Source organism: Lipotes vexillifer, unplaced genomic scaffold (genome assembly GCF_000442215.2).
Source record: "Lipotes vexillifer unplaced genomic scaffold, Lipotes_vexillifer_v1.1 scaffold644, whole genome shotgun sequence".
NCBI classification, from domain to species: domain Eukaryota; kingdom Metazoa; phylum Chordata; class Mammalia; order Artiodactyla; family Lipotidae; genus Lipotes; species Lipotes vexillifer.
Window position 1 is genome coordinate 3,069,145 of NW_006783288.1, and position 17,426 is coordinate 3,086,570.

At 36.2% G+C, this 17,426-nt stretch overlaps 1 protein-coding gene across 1 annotated transcript in view; it reads left to right on the forward strand.

Moving 5' to 3' along the window:
* The first annotated feature begins 1,752 nt into the window (after positions 1-1,752).
* The window catches only part of IFT74 (intraflagellar transport 74), a 79,276-nt gene continuing 63,602 nt past the window's right edge, over positions 1,753-17,426 (forward strand). The window contains exons 1-8 of the mRNA XM_007455914.1: positions 1,753-1,920; positions 1,956-1,992; positions 6,571-6,709; positions 10,199-10,334; positions 12,520-12,568; positions 14,057-14,155; positions 14,322-14,382; positions 16,758-16,817. Of these exons, the coding sequence (XP_007455976.1) occupies positions 6,590-6,709; positions 10,199-10,334; positions 12,520-12,568; positions 14,057-14,155; positions 14,322-14,382; positions 16,758-16,817 (525 nt within the window). The 5' untranslated portion in view covers positions 1,753-1,920; positions 1,956-1,992; positions 6,571-6,589. The remainder of the gene's footprint in view (positions 1,921-1,955; positions 1,993-6,570; positions 6,710-10,198; positions 10,335-12,519; positions 12,569-14,056; positions 14,156-14,321; positions 14,383-16,757; positions 16,818-17,426) is intronic.

The following is a 17,426-nucleotide window of genomic DNA, read 5'->3' on the forward strand; positions in this document are numbered from 1 at the left end:
CTTGCTGGCTACAGCCTAAAGGTGAGCAGCTTCGGGGCCCGCACAGCAGGCCCAGCTCTGCAGACCGATTCTCTGGGGCCTGCTTGGTTGGCCGAGTCAGCCTGGGGCCTGTGGGCAGAGGGCAGACAGCTGCGAGCTCTGAGCGAGCCCCGTGTATGATGATCCTGCCCTTCTCTCTCCAGTCTCTAGAGGTAGAAGCAGCCGTTCACAACAGGTCCGGTCCAGAGCTGGCAGAGCTGCGTCTCTCTCGGCCTTTCTCCTGGGCCTTCTCTTGGTGGCGTGCCCGGGGGGAGGCAGGGGGGCCCACAGTTAGCTCTGCACTGCTGCCCACAAGGAACCAGACTGCAGCCTGCCTGTGCAAGGAGCTTCCAGGACCTTCAGCCACTCGCTCCTGGCTGTATCAGGGAGCACCAGTCATGCCAGCCCAGCTGGGTCCCCCTCGAGTGGCCTGGCAGTTCCAGCCATTGCTGCATGGCCGTGAGGGCTGCCATTCAGCCCCTGGACTGCAGCCCCAAAGTGCGTCTCAGAGGATGGTGCTCTGATGGTGAGGCGACCTGTGGAATCTATCCATTCTGACCCTGAAGACTCCCTTTTTAGGTCACGTTGGTGGTTTCTAAGGAAGCCAAAAGCTGTTGTTCAGATGGTGTCCAGTGACGAATCCAAATATCTCATTCTTGTGCTCCTTCAAATACTAGCAAATAGGAAGTGCTGTTGAGGTCCCAGTTGGCTAAGCTCTGGGTACGAGACTCTTAAGATGGATGGACCCAGTGCTGCTCTTCAAAATCCATGGAAAAATTCCAGCATCATCGGAAGTTTGGTCACATATCCTGGATTCCATGAGCTTGCATTTTCTTCCTCCCCCGTGCCTTTAACAGTTTTATTTTGTACAGTTAACTGAATGCTCTTTGTAGCTCAGTAAGTGCTCACTAGCCTGTATTTTCTAGAGACTCCCGAGGATGGTTCTTCTTATGAAATTAAATCTAAAAAAAGCAAAAAAAAAAAAAAAAAAGTATGCAAGATGGCAATAATGTGAAAATGTTAAAAGTCCAATATGTATGTATGTTTAGAGCTTCCATCACATTTTTTTTTGAACTCCCATCATATTTAAGCTGTCTATAGGAAGACTGGAAAAAAAACAAACTGCAAGTTACTTTTATTAGAGAAATAGGATTTGAGACGACGTAATTCTCATTTTTTAAAAAACCATGTTTAAAAAACATTGTTTTAAAACAACTTTGCTTTTAATTCAGCCCTCACAAAATAACTCTGAAAGGAAGCCTAAAGGTATAAAGCTTTCAGTGAAATGAAACATGGTACCAGAATCGCATCAGTACTTAATGCTGTATCGTGTATGTTGTATTCCTTCCTTCTAACAGGAAGGAAACTACTACTTATGAGAAACAAAAAGACTACAATGAATGCTGCCTACCATGGAATAACTTCAAATAATTCTTATTAAAAAGTCTGATGTATTACAAATGATGTTGCACAGCGATATGATAAAACTCGCTGGAGTGAGTTCAGGTCATGCACACAATCAAGAGAGGTTACTCTGATTACAAAGAAAACCAAGGTTTTTAAATAAAATATTCTTCCCTAGCCAACTCGCCGTTTTCCCTGTCTTCCAGAGGTATCGAGGTAACAGAAGTTAGTCCTCAAACCTCGCGAGAGCATTTCACTCTCGCTTCACTGAGCGAAGGCCGAGGATTGGCCAATCAGGAGGAGGGGGCCTCACCGCGACCAGCCCCCGTTGCCGGGAGACGCGAAGGCAAGCGGCCACTAGGGGTTAGGCCTTGAAGGCCCAGGAAAGCTGCGTGCAGGTGAGCGGGGCGTCTCGGGTGAGCTAACGGGTTCGCGGGCCAGACTAGAGGGCTACGCGGTGGTGGAGGGCTCGGGAAGAAGTGCGAGTGCCCTTGAGTCGTGCGACTTCGCTCTTTCCGCGCCCCGCCGCGGAGCGACCTCCCTCCTTTCGCGCCCTCAGCGCTGGCGGAGGTGAGAAATCCCGGGTCCAAACTCTCCCTCGTTGCCTCCCTTGCCGATTATTTTAGCCTTGGAGATGCTGATTCGCTTCAAACAAAATAAATCCAGCTCTTGGGTGTTCTCCGCCAAGGAAGTCCCATTTTATAGTCCGGCAGAGCGTGAGGAGAGACCTCAAACAGTCCCCTGAGGATACCTGCCGAGGCGAGACCAGAGGGAACGATTCGAGCGCCTCAAAGAGAAAGTTCACTGTGGGCTGAGGGATTTTACTCGAAGTAATGATAGATTTCTGTCTGTTGGTCAGAGCGGAAGGGACTTAGCAACTTTCCACTTCTTCCTATATGTTAAAATGGTTGATTCGGGGAGGATAATGATTGTAATAATTAGGAGCCAGATGTTTCATGTGAAGTATCTGGAATCGTCACAACGGCTGTGCAAGCTAGAGCTCGCTGCCACACTGCAGATGAGGAAACACGTCCAGAGGGGATAATATGGCTGGTAACTGACGGAGCTCCGTTAGCATCCCTAAACTTTCTGGAACCTCTCTGGTTGTGTGAATAACCCCAGCGATTGTGTGGCATTTGAATGACTAACCCCGGAGTTAGTGACATATTTGTTACTAGTGCCCCTCCCTTTTATTTTACCCGGTGGAACTGATCTAATGCTAACTAAACTTCTCCCACTATAGTAAAGCAGTGGCAAAGAAAATCAGGTGGAAATTCTATATATCGTACATTTTCTTAAAGTTCCTCAGGAAAGGTGCATTAACACTGACTAATTCTGTTGGAAACAGGTTTATTGTATTAGCTTTCTCTGGGAGAAACCGTTTTGACCACAGACCTTGTCTGCCTTTCAAAAAGTTGTTTCATGAAACTCACTTTTCTATTTGCAATAATAACAGTAGTAATTTTACTACTTTGTCCGAAGAGTTCAACACGGCAAGAAAATAGAATCACGGAGCTAGTTGGAATGGGAAGGTTGTAAGTTTGGCGTGAACATATTAAATATAAAGTGATAATGGGATATCTGAATAGAAATTCCCAATAAACAGTTGAAAACTTAGAATTGGTGCCCAGTTTAAAGGACAGAACAGGAGATACTGATTTATGAGTAAACAGCCTAGTTCAAGTTATAAGAAAAGGATGAAATATTATGGAGAGACGAGAAGTAATCCAAGGACTGATCATGAATGATGCTAAGGAAAGCCAGGGAAGAAGTACTGGGCATGGGCTATAGAAACTGAGAAACGATTTTAGTTCGAGAAATGATTTATTTCCTTTTTAATAATTTAGTAAATTTTTGTAACTGGCAATGCCTTCATGTGGGAGGAAATTCAGACGGTACAAAAGAACAGAAAGTTTTTGCCTGGCCCTGAGATATATGCTGGGGATATAAAGATAAATAAGATCCAGCTCTTGCCTTCAAGGTAGAGAAATACTTAAGCAGATTATTTCAATTGGTGTGATAGGTCCTGGGATAGAGATGTGTATGGATCCGTCGTAGCATTTAGGTCAGCCCTGTAAATTCAAATTGAAGAAGGTGGGGGTGGTTATGGTCTGGTCGTTGAAGGATTCCTAGGGAGGATAACAGGCAAGATGTGTGTTATGCAAGGGGACCACTCAGGAGGCCAGTATAATAACCCACTTGAGTCCATGAGGCCATGAGCAGTACTATAGAAATGGAGAGGAAGTTAGATTTTAAACATTTAGGCATAAAATCAGTAGTATTATTTCATTAGCTGTGGGAAATGAGGGAGAGGGAGAAATCAAGGACTACGTTTCTGACTTGTGTGGCTAGGAGTTGGTACCAAGAGGAAGAGCAAATCTGGTGGAGATGACAATGAGTTTACATTTAGATATATTTATTTTGAAATACTGATGATATATTGAAGTGGAAATGTCAAGTAATTATTTGGATATAAACACCTTGGAGTGTGAGAAGTCAGGACTGGAGATACAGGTGTTGTGAGTCATTAGCTTATTAATTGTTAAAACCCTGAGTGTAAATGAGGTGGCACAATGAGAGCTTAAAGAGGAAAAAGAAAAATAGACTGTGGATGATATCTTGAGAAATGCTGCTAATAAAGGCAGGTAGAATAAGATGGAGACTGAAAAAGGAGAAACAGAGGAGGGGAGTGTCACAGAGATGGTTTCATGTAGGAGTGGACACCAGTAACAGAGAGATGACATTTACATTCCTAGCTGCATTGGCAGGAACCATTTGAATGGAATAGTAGGAATCCAGGAGATAGAGGAAGTGGAAAAAGTAGAGAATAATGGATATAAGCTATTTTTTAAAGCTTGCCTGTGTAGAAGAAGGACATATAAGACTGTATTAAAGGTGGTTTCAGGATCAAGAAATTAGTTTTTAAGGTTAGGAAAGAATGGAACATGATAACAGACTGAAAGAAAGGAGAAAGTTTAAAGACATACGTAAGAGCTGGGTAATGCCCCAAAGGAAATTGGGGCAGGGGTGAGGGAGAAGGAGGTTGGTAAGGAGAGGGAAGCTAATGTCCCACAGGTATGGGATCAAGAGGATAAATCAGAATAGAGACTGATCTTGAATGAGAGAAAGGATGGCTATTGAGATTGGAGGTCAGGGTGGTTATAGGAAAGTTTATGTGCTCCAAATGTGATAGATTTCATGTCTTAATTTTCTCAATTATGAAATTGAGTCATCTGCTGAGAGTGGCAGGAACAGACTTAATTAGAAAAGTGGTTAAGAATTGGAATCACCAAGGACAGAGTAGCTTATAAAGGATTAATAAAATAATTTCTGAGATGAAGGTCCATCTAAATTTGGTTACTATGGCTTTGCAGTTCTCCAGTCTGTATAGTCTTGGGATTTCCATCAACGGTGTTCAGCAGCCCAGGTTGAATGTAGAGAATGGTTTCTGATTTTGCCAGAAGGGTTGAAGAAGGGTTCGAGGATGCAAATTTGTTGATGGTGCTCATGAGACAGTAATTTAATATTGAGAAGGAAAGGAGTCCTTGAAACTGACCTCCTCAAGGTCACTAATGGTTTCTTGGATGGGGATTCCAATGGACATTTCAGTATTCATCTTACTTGAATTCCCAGCAGAAAAAGGCATTGACCATTCCTGCCTTTTCTTGGCATCTCTGACACACACTCCTGGTTTTTTGTTTGCTTTCTGAGTCTTCGTTTTCAGTCTCTTATACTAGTTTCTCCTCTTCTGTGCAACTCTAGTTATTGACATTCCTGAGGCCAGAGGCTTGGGCACTCTTTTTCTCCATATTCTCTCTCTAGTTCAGTATCTTTAAAACTCTTTTGAACATGACCTATAATAGGACATATATTTTACATTATAGACCAGTATACACATATGTGTAAATTTATATAAATATAACTGAAAAAGAATTTAATGAAACAGTACTCTTCCTATGTGCAGTGAACTCTCTTGTATTTTCTATTTTATTTCATATTTAAACCATATTGGTCATAACCTGCTAAATTGTTTTCATAAGCTACTAATAGGTTGTGACCCATAATTTTAAAATGCTATTTTAAATTATTAGCCCAAACTTTAAATAATAAGATATTCTGATGAGTAAAGGAGGGGGCTGGTAAACTGGGAGAGAATGAGTGAATAAAGGAAATAGTTTAAGGGGAGGTGTAGTGAGAATAAAGGTGAGAAAAAGGTAGAAGGAGAGGAAATTAAGGCCAGAGAATAAATTATTTCAATTAAGATATTTGAGATGAAGCAATTCCAGATGATGACAAGCTCCAGCTCTAGCCATGGCTATGAATGACTAAAATAGAGTTGAAATGATTACTGAAATTTAGGTCAGTGAACTGTGAAGCTAGAATGTTACATATTGATTCCAGTATCCATATGGAAGTCATCCAGGTGGTACTGGAATAGAGGACTGTGAACAAAAGACTTTAGTAAACATGGGGGAGAGATTAGGAGGTCCCTAGTTAAAAGCAACCAAGAAAGATGCAAGGCAATATAGTTGCATTATTTGGTCCTCAAGGGAAGAGAATCCTGTTTATTTTTTTAAAAACTTGGAAGAAGAATGTTTTGACAGTGACATTGTGGAGCAAGGAGAGTGCGGTGTACTCCTTTGCTTTGGAATTGTGGGACAGGAAGCTAAAACAGCCTTCACTACCAAAAGCATTTTCAGGAGAAGACGGGAACCTGTTAAGGCAAAGTGTAAAAGGAACTATTTATAATAGGATTGAGAATATAAAGGAGTTTATTATAAACCAGAAATCACAGAGAAAATATCGGCAGAGAAGAAAGATACTGGTTTTGCCGGGAGAGAGAAAGCTTACTAGAGTATGGGATGAGAGTCCAAGAGAGAAAGATATCTAGAGGGGCTTGCATTTTGATAAGATAACAGGGAAATGAGGAGGGCATGTTGTAATAAATGACTTCATGGTTCTAAATCGAACATTAATGTCAAATCTGAACAGAATTAAAGCAAGTTCAACCTTGTACGTAGTGATACCTGGAATGGCAGTTTGCAAGAAAAGTCATCATGGATTAAATGTTTGAAGGAAGTGTATGCAGGTCACTACTATCTTGCTACAGAAGATACCAAAGGAGACCTATTCTTTGCTTCCAAACAGTCGTTAAAGTGAGCAAGCAATGGCCAGTAATCACAAACCTTCAGCAGCTCGCCCTGTTTCTCGAGGTGGGATTGGACTGACAGGAAGGCCTCCTTCTGGAATACGGCCCCCATCAGGAAATATTCGAGTGGCAACTGGAGTAAGTTCAAAACAAATAATTGAATTATTATGCGTATATCCTGGTAGAATTTGGAAAGCTTGTCTATAATAAGAGATTCTTCTTTGTTTTTCTTTATAAAGAAAACATACTATTATATAAGTATGTTTTTTGGAAAACATCTAGAAGTATAAATGTGGGAGAATGTATGAAAGACACTGTTATGAGAAAGACGCCTGCTCATGCTGATACTCAAATTTATTTTAAAGCTACAGTAATTTAAGTGGTATAGTGTATTGGTGCCAAAACCAAGTGAAATGGAAAAGACCAGAAATGGAATCAGGCATGTAAGAATTTAATTAATGATTAAGGTGGCATTTCAAATTAGTTGGAAAAACATGGAGTATTCAATAGTGCACTCAAATAACTTGTAAACCATTTGTTTTAAAAAAACAAATCCCTCCCTCACACAGAATTCTAGATATTTTAGAAATTTTATATTTAAAAAATGAAACCATAAATGTATTAGAGGAAAATATGTGTATTTTGTATAAACTTGGCGTAGGCTAGGCCTTTGTAAAAATAACAGGAAAATCGAGTACTGAAAAGGAAAGTATTTTTATATTTATATATTTGAATTTTAAAAAATTGAAAACATCATAAAAACGTTAAAAGAAAAATGACAAACTGGTTAAAAAAAGAGTATTTGCAACATATATGTCATACATAGAATTCAGACTCTTAAAATGAAAAAAGAAAGTTTACTCATTTGTAAAAGCTCTTTCTGTATTAAAGCTATAAATCCTATGTCCAATCAAAATTCCTTGAGATTTCTCTTGGGGTAGGGGAAGGAATATCATTGTAAAACTATTCTAACATTCACTTAGAACGGTACAAAGGCAAAAATAAGAAAAAAATACAATATTCTAATATAAAAATATAAATAATAAGTAAAACAGTGTTCTGGTTGCTACAGCAGCCTAGAAACAAACTCTAGTAAATGTTAAGAGCTTAATGTAAGATAGAGAGTGTCATAAATCAGTGAATCAGTAAGAGAAACACACCACATTAGAAAGAATTAGTAAACTTTATAAGCTGATAATTCTAAGCAGAATAATATCCTGTAAGGATATTTATTACATTTTCATTATAATTATAATAGTGAAAATTTGAGAACAGCCTAAATGGCCTTACAACAGGTTAATCTTAAATAGATTATGATATGTCTATCCCTATAATCGGCTCTTAAGTAGCCTTTAAAAATTATTTTCAAAAAGTATTTCAGGAAATAATATATCTTTATAGTACAGTATTAAATGAAAAAAGCAGTGTGGTGTCAGTTTAACATAAAGATATATATATATATATTTACATTTACATAGAAAGAAATGAATACACCAGAATATTCATCGTTGTTTCTCTGATGCTCACAAGAGATGGTTTTGCCTGTCTCAAGGTGCGTGTGAGGTACTTAAGCTCGGATGGTAGACTAATTGCAAACTAGAGATAATGTTGGGTCCTGTGTTTAAATCATAAGAAGAGCAGCAATTTTTGGAGGTAATAATTTTGTTAAAGTTAGGTTTTCTTAAAGTTTTAAGATTTTTCTAGAGTTTTAGGTAATATTATCAACATCATCATCACCTTATACTGAAATGATTTTTCTGAAGTCTTCATATATATGGTACTGAGCTAGGGTATCTTTTTCTATTATTCTAATAGTAAGAATTTATGCTTGTTAAATATTTATAAAAGGAATCTGAAATATATTGGCCACCTACTGTTTGCCAGGTGCTTTAACTAATTTTTGCAGTTACTAAAATAGTAATGCTTGTTGTAAAACATGCAAAGGAAAAGTGTCAGAGTTCCCTCCTTCTACCCCAGGTATAACCATTGTCTAAGGTGTGATGTGTATCCTTCTAGACCTTTTTCTATCCATTTACAAACACTAACACACATCCATATATAATTGTATGGTTTTAGTATTTTCCAAAATGAGGACAGTGCTATATGTATACATTCTTATTTATCTTGTCCTTTTTTTTCAATAATGTATTGTAAATATATTTCTGTGTGAATACATGAATACCTACTCCATTCTTTTTAATGTGTGCAGTTTTGGGGGGTTTTTTTGCGGTACGCGGGCCTCTCACTGTTGTGGCCTCTCCAGTTGCGGAGCACAGGCTCCGGACGCACAGGCTCAGCGGCCATGGCTCATGGGCCCAGCCGCTCCACGGCATGTGGGATCTTCCCGGACCGGGGCACGGACCCGTGTCCCCTGCATCGGCAGGCGGACTGTCAACCACTGCGCCACCAGGGAAGCCCTGTGCAGTTTTAATTTATGTTTTCTTCTCTATACTTTCATCTGGTAAATTTTTTTTAAGTGATATAGTTATTTGAGTAGCTGTCATAATTAGGCTTGCATAGAGCCAAAGAGGAAATTATTCAGAAGGTTTATCCAAGGAGAGATTTAGCATTCTTTCCCAAAGATCACTCAGGATAATCCTGAACTCATTTCATTTGAATTTGTAGTTGACAGTATTCCTGTATACAATGTATTCTTTGGAATGTGTTACTGTTCTGGCCCCCATACTCAAATTAATTACCAAGTACTTCTCAGAGTCACTTGAGAACTATGTTAGCTGATAGAATTTGAGGCTACCAGCTAAAAGAATTAAAAACAATCAAAATCAACTAGAATGGTTGTATCTAACCTCTATCTAAAATTTCTACTAAATATTTAAATCTACTACTTTATTCTTTGACAGAGAGTGAGAAAAAAGAAAAGAGGGAAAGGAAGATAAACAAAAGAAGGATATCTTGGAACAGTTTCAGGCTGTCCTTTATACCTTCCCATGCCTGTACATACTATGTGAACTGACAAGAAGGAAGTCTTTTGACCTTTCCTCAGGGTGTATAATATTGCATTAGATTCTTCAGACCTGAAGTAGAGAATCATGTAGAGTAATAATATGAATGCTTGCTGAATGATGGAAACTCTTTAATACTTATATGGCTCTCTTGTGATGTAATTATATCTTTTTTTCTCAAGATGAAAATTTCTTTATTTTTTTCTGATTTTAATGGTAATATATACTTACTTTAATAATGTTGAAAATATGAAATTATATAAAACATAAAATAAAAATGAACTATTATATCATTATATAGGGATAAACTTCGTTACTATTTTTTAATGTAATCCTCCAGACTTTATTTTACAAAAATGGAATTATAACCATTTCCTATGGTTAAATAAGAACAAATAGGTGGACATTTTGCTCCTTTCCAGTTTGGGAGTACTATAAATACATCTACACATAGAATTTTAAATTTTAAAGAAATGTATTATTTAATTATCATAGAATTTTAGAGGTTAATTTTATTTAATATTTCAGACATTTAAAATGTAAGGAAAATTTTACAAATTATATAGAATCTTAGTTTTTTTTAATAGTCTCTTTGCAGTCTTAACAATATTAGAGGCACAGTCTTTTTCTTGTTTATTAAAACTGAATCTTGTTTGTCATTTAGCTGCCACCTGGAACAGCAAGACTGGGCTCTCGTGGTGGTCCCATAGGGACAGTAGGAGTTCTGTCCTCTCAAATCAAAGTTGCTGATCGTCCTGTGACACAGCAAGGTTTGAGTGGAATGAAAACTGGGATGAAAGGTATCTATTTTAAGAAGATGAGTATATTTTGTACAGGTATTACAGTATCATATTACTAAATCAGAATTGTAGACTGAAAGAGGCTATTTTACTCAATTCTTATTCCTTGATTCACAAAATTGTAAGGGTTAAATAAAAGAATGAATGTGAAAATTCAATGTGAACTAGAGAGTTATATACATACATTCGCTATTTTAATCTTCATTTTTCTTAACATAAAAGTTTGCTATAACTTTTCCTAAATTGAAGTATAGTTGATTTACAATGTCATGTTAATTTCAGGTGTACAGCATAGTGATTCAGTTATATATACATATATATGTATATATATACTCCTTTTCAGATTCTTTTCCCTTATAGGTTTTTACAAAATATTGAGTATAGTTTCTTGTGCTATACAGTAGGTTCTTGTTGGTAAACTTTGCTATAACTTGAAGAAATTTGAAATAATTTGAAGAAAAGAAAAGCTCAGGAATAAAAATTAGATTTCTAGTACTATATAGAAATATTCTGAAATACTTTTTTTTTTTTTTTTTTGGTTTCTATACCAAAATGACACTGGTAAGGTATTTGTGTATTTATGAGTAGTGAATCAAGAAGTATTACTTTTGGTAATAATATTCCATTATAATGCTTAAGTAAGGAAGTGAGGCTAACACATAGATTTATATACATCTCTCATTATGCCTCTCTGTGTTTAGAAAGGCATAATAATATTATATGTTACGATTCAGAAAGTTGGTCTATAATATATATATAATTCAAAGCATGGTGAACTGTTTTATAATGAGCTTTTTATTTTCTGTATTTGTGCAAATGACTTATCAGGGATGAAGAACATCTACTGGTACTAAATTAATTATAAGGTGTCATACTACCTTCTGTAATACAGTATATCATGACTTTCAGGAGACTTAAATTTTCTTACTTGTATTATAATACCCTTAGCTCACTAAATATTAAAAACCAGTTGATTACTAGACTTCCCTGGTGGTCCAGTGGTTAAGACTCCATGCTTCCGATGCATGGGGCGTGGGTTCAGTCCCTGGTTGGGGAGTAAGATCCTACAAGCTGTGTGGCGTGGCCAAAAGATGAGAAAAAAAAAACAATTGATTATTTAGAAATGCTTGCTTAATAATTATCAATACTGTGAAGGAAAATGAGTCAAAATTTTGTAGTTGTTTAGTCTTTAAAAATGTCTTCATAGAAGGGTTTATGTTTAATATTATTTAAAAACAAGGGTAGAAACATACTACAATTCTATAGAGAATTCATCAAATTTTATTACTGTATTAATTTCTCCTTTAAAACAGAACCAGTATCATTTAAGGTAGTAATTTTCTACTTCAAAGCCTTGTGCGAAAGAGTTCTGATTGTTACCATCATGCACCACTATCTGCTGTGACTTTTGCTCTTACCTGTTCCAGTTTCTCATTTCCCATTCTAATGAGACATTCTCTCCCTCTTCTCAGCATAGACCTCAGTCAGTACTCCCTAGCCGTTTCTCTCATGCCTTGCAGGGCACTTCACCTCTCTCAAGGTTTGGGACATTTAACCTAGGAATACTTTTTTAATCCTACTGAAATGTAAGATTATGTTTCTTTCTAAAAAGTCTCTGAAAAAATTATGTAAAATCATAATATCTTGCCTACATTGAGAAATTTGTAGTCTAAATCTACGCTGTCCATTATGATAGCCAATAGCTATATGTGGCTATTTAAATTTAAATTAATTAAAATTAGGTAAAATAAAAATTCACTTCCCAGTAGCACCAGCCATATTTCAAGTGGTCAGTATTCCCATGCAGCTACTTTATTGGACAGTGCTGCTATAGAATATTTCCATTGTTGCAGAAAGTTCTTTTGGTTAGCCCTGTTCTAGACCCCCTTAGACCCAGTTTCCATTCAGCCAACCTGACCTGTAGAATCCACTGTTTTTGTTTTTGTTTTTTTGAGTCCATTGTCCTGACACTCTTTGTGGTCTTAATTCAAGCTTCCATTATGTCATGATGCTAAGATATTAGTTCTCTTTTCTATTTCAGTGCTTCTTACTTATTTTCAGATTTACTGGGGCATTTGTGAGTACTGTTAGAGAACTGTTGAGTGTAATTCTGGTTCTGCTTTGGATTTGCTATTTTGGTGGCATTTTCAAACTGAACACTAATACTTAAAAAAATGTTTTTTAGGTCCCCAGAGGCAAATTTTAGACAAATCTTATTATCTTGGGCTTCTTCGGTATGTTAAATACTTTTTTTCTATGCATGATCATGAAGTTTTAACTATGGTACTTATTAAGATAATTAGGTTGTAAAGCAATTATACTCCAATAAAGATGAAAAAAAAGATAATAAGGTGTCTGTTAATTCCTAAGAATTTTGTATTCTAACATCATTTTTGGTTAATTTGGCTGTGAATAGATGTCATCACAAAATGTGCTGATACAGTTAGGCTGAGGTTTTAAATTTTATGTATTTGAATGTATGTGAGCTATATATTTCAAGTTCACTGTTTTTCATTTAATAATAATCTTTTATGCTTTCAGTAGTTATTCTGAAATAATATACATATATGTATTAATAACAAAATATATATGCTTATTTATAATATATTTAGTACAGAGTTTTAAGTAAGTATGTATTTGGTCAGTTGCTATAAATGTGGCCTAATTTTAATTAATTCATAAGCTTTGTTATATATCTCTAAGTATGCAGCTCTAAATTAAGAACTCTTTTTTCTTTCTATACCTACCTTTTTCTCTGCTCAAGTGTCCTACTTTCTTATCTCCGTTTTTCCATTACACTTTGTTTTCTTGTTGGCTCATCCTCTATATCTTCTTTCTCTCTGACTTGCATTCCATTTAATGCATCCTTCTACCGTGTCCTGAAAGCTCTGTTCTCTTTCTTAGTCCTTCTTAATTCTTTTGTTGTTCAATTACCTGAATCCTTTTGATTCTCAAACTCCAGAAGGCAATAGGAGAAGGGTAGGTTTTCTCCATCTGTCCTCAAAGTTGACATCAGTAAGAAAGATAGTGTGGCCATCAGTTGAATAGCATCTTTTGATATCCAGCCACTTTTTAATCAAAAGAAGGGAAGGTGATAGAGCTGTTTCTCATCATTGCATTGCCTCTCTTCTCCAGGATTTGTGCTTCTGTATTAAAAAATAGTTTTACCTATTTGTGTAGTTGACTGTAGAGCAGTGGTTCTCAGTTGGCAGTGATTTTGCCTCCCAAGGAACATTTGGCAATTTTTAGACACATTTTTAGTTGTCATAGTTAGGTTTGGGGGTGTGCCACTGGCATCCAGACCAGAGATGCTGTTAAACATCCTACAGTGCACAGAATACCACCACCCTACCAAAGTATTATTCAAAGACCTAAAATGTCAGTAGTGCTGCTCTTGAGAAACCCTGTCCTAGAGGGTAGCAAGAGCTGTAAGGGTGACAATTAGGTATCTACTTCTGTCTTAGATTGTACCAGTTTGCCCAGGTTTCCGTACCAGTACTGTTTCATCTTTTTTAATGAATAGAGAACCTGTATCAGTTTATCAGTTGGGATATACCTCCTTAATCAAATAAGCCACTTAAATTGTTTTTCTTTTTTTAGTGAAATTTCACAAAACCATTTATATTATTGTTACACATTTATGAAAAGTTTGTTTTGTTTAACTAGAGAGACTGTTTTCTGGGTTGGAAGTATTACTGACTTCTTTATTTCTTTTCACTTAGAAGTAAAATAAGTGAACTTACAACAGAAATCAATAAACTTCAGAAAGAAATAGAAATGTACAGTCAAGAGAATTCAGTATATTTGTCATATGAAAAGAGGTGAGTAATTTTGCAGTTAAAGTATGCAAGATATGTTTTTATTATGAGTAACATTTAATGTAGTATGTATCAGGAGTTTAATACTGAATTTGTAGTTATACATAATATTCATAATGTTCATCTGCCTATTTATGTATTTATAAATGTTTTTATTTTATGTTTCTAGAGCTGAGACTTTAGCTGTTGAAATCAAAGAGTTTCAAGGACAACTAGCAGACTACAACATGGTATTTGTTCTTTTCTGAATTTCTTTTGAATATTTTCATTGTTTTTTACCAGTTTAAAAAATGTTATTTTAAATACCAAATAATACATGAATACATGCGTAGTGAGAAAGATTGAAACCATAGAAAGTGTAGATATTAAAGTTTCCCTTTGCTTTCTCCCTCCTTTCCCTCCCCAGAAATAATTTGGCTTAACAGATTGATAAGTATTCTTCAAGCCTTTTAAAAAAAAAAAAAAAAAGGATTTATCAATACTTAAAAATACAGAAACATGCACACATTTTTTCCCTAACAATGTTAAAATAATTTTTAAAGTAGATAAAATTTATTGGGTACTAGCAATGTCATTACTTTAAAAATGTTTTTGTCTTTCTATGGAGTGTTGTCATCATGAAATTTTAAAAATTTAATTACTTAGTCCACAAATTACCTTCATCAGTATGTTTCATTCAAAATATAGTGTTTGCCTTCTGTCAAAATAGAGTATCTAACATAAACATAGTTTTGCTTCCTAATGTGGACTTCCAGAAGATGCTTCCTAATGTTGATTTACAAAAGAAATGATCCCGTTGGCAGTGTTGATTACTGCCTCAATCTTTGGGGTAATCTTGGCCCCATGAAAATTTCTAGTGGCAAAATTTTCTTCCTTCCTACTCTGTAGGTACTTTAGGCAGCAGTGGTCTCTGGACTTATTGAAAACTTTTATCTCACTTCTCCAACTAAAAAATAGTGTTACAGGGCTTCCCTGGTGGCGCAGTGGTTGAGAGTCTGCCTGCCGATTCAGGGGACACGAGTTCGTGCCCCGTTCCGGGAAGATCCCACATGCCGCGGAGCGGCTGGGCCCGTGATGGCCAGTGAGCCTGCGCATCCGGAGCCTGTGCTCCGCAACGGGAGAGGCCACAACAGTGAGAGGCCTGCGTACCACAAAAAAAAAAAAAAAAAAAAAATAGTGTTACGCAAAATAAGAAGCATGCCACCATAACGGTTAGGTAAATTATGGTATACCTACTTAATATTGTTACATTGTACTCATAAACAAAATTTCTCTGATTATAGTATATTGTAATTCTCACATTTGTTGGACTTTATAATCCATAATATTCTGTACATGATGTTCTGTTCTAAATATGAGAAAAATAGTTTTTTTGTTTGTTTGTTTTTGTTTTTTCGGTACACGGGCCTCTCACTGTTGTGGCCTCTCCCGTTGCAGAGCACAGGCTCCGGACGCGCAGGCTCAGTGGCCATGGCTCACGGGCCCAGCCGCTCCGTGGCATGTGGGATCTTGCCAGAACGGGGCACGAACCTGCGTCCCCTGCATCGGCAGGTGGCCTCTCAACCACTGTGCCACCAGGGAAGCCCGAAAAATAGTTTTTTATAAAATATAAAAAGACATTAGATGAAAGGGATTTTTAGTTGTACTAGAATGCATTAGGTAAGTTACTTAATATAAAAATATTAATAACGTGTAAAATATGCTGTTTGTAGGTTTTCCTCTGATACAGAGAGAGCAGTTAGTTAGCCAGATATCTAACATATAGTAAGGTCTCAATAAATATTAGAGCTCATTAGCACTTATTATTCATACCACAAGTGAAAATGTGATATATAGTAATTTATATTACATTAGGAAAGCTTAGTCTTTTAAAATCAATTACATCCAAATAGTTTGCTTTTAGTAGCCTCCTGTTCAGATTCTGGCTCTACAACTTGCTAAATTTCTGTATCTGCAAAATGTGGACAAAATATCTACTTCATAGAGTAATTGTGAAAATTAAGTGAAATAATACATCTAATAAGTTCAGAACAGGGTTTGGTACAAGGTAAATAGATAAATATGTTTGCTATTCCTGTCATTGCCTAACTCTTTGAAGCAGGCTAACTAGTGTTCTGTTTGTGCCTTGCCCTGTTTTTTTTAAAATTTTTTTTTTTAATTTTTAGAAGACCAAGAAAATCATTTTACATTTACACTGGTGTAAATTTGTAAATCCGTTAACACTCCTCCCCCCACCGAAAAGAAAAAAAAAAAAGAGAGAGTGAGAGATCTTCCCCCAGATTTTGTCTTCTCAACATCCTTCTTTATAAGCTCAGACATCTTTTCAGAGCAGACAAAGCTCTTTTGAGGTACGATCGACAGGAAGAGTAGTTCATTACTGCCTACTTTTCCACCCTAAAGACGTAGTTTATTGATTGCCATAATTCATAGTATATGCTTACTTACAAAAACAATATTTGTTTTTGTCTTAGAATGTAAAGTACTTGGAAGTATTAATACTTAAATTACTACTCATTAGTTGTAAGATTGAATACCTATATTATGGATTACAGAGAAAATTTATGAAGACTAATATAATATGGTTTTTTTGTACTTTTCTTTTTAGTTGGTAGATAAACTTAATACCAATACTGAAATGGAAGAAGTAATGAATGATTACAACATGGTAAGAAAATTTATAAGTATAAGCAGTAGATCTACATTGCCTCCAAAACAAAGCATTTGTATCTAGAAATAATTTGATAAAACCTTATGTACCTTGGAGATAGGTATTACTCTGATCCTAAATACTACTGTTACAGTTGAGTTCCTTTAGTTGCTCTTTTAAAATTTCTTCCTGTTGGTTGGCTCTTCCAAGTGGATGCTTCAGTGTCTTTCTACAAGGCTGTGTTTGAACTGGTCTCTCACTAAGCATTAGTTAGGGAGTTGTGTCTACATACATATTATGTATATAATATACATAATATATATTATGTATATAAATTAGTTTCTATATAAATTAGTATATATATATTCTAATTGTATATAAATTAGTTTGCAATACTTCTGGTTTAATATTTGTGCAAATGGAGCTGAGTACTCAATGAAGAGTTTTATTAGAAAGGGAGAAAATGAATAGTTACCATATGATGCCAGACATAATACTACTTTTGATTAGTAAATGAGAATTTATGTTCAGTGGTCTTGGATTATTTGGTAGAAAACAGTAAAATGATACTTGCTAGCTTAATTGATTATAAACATTTGGAAGAAAATAACATACAACTTATAGCAT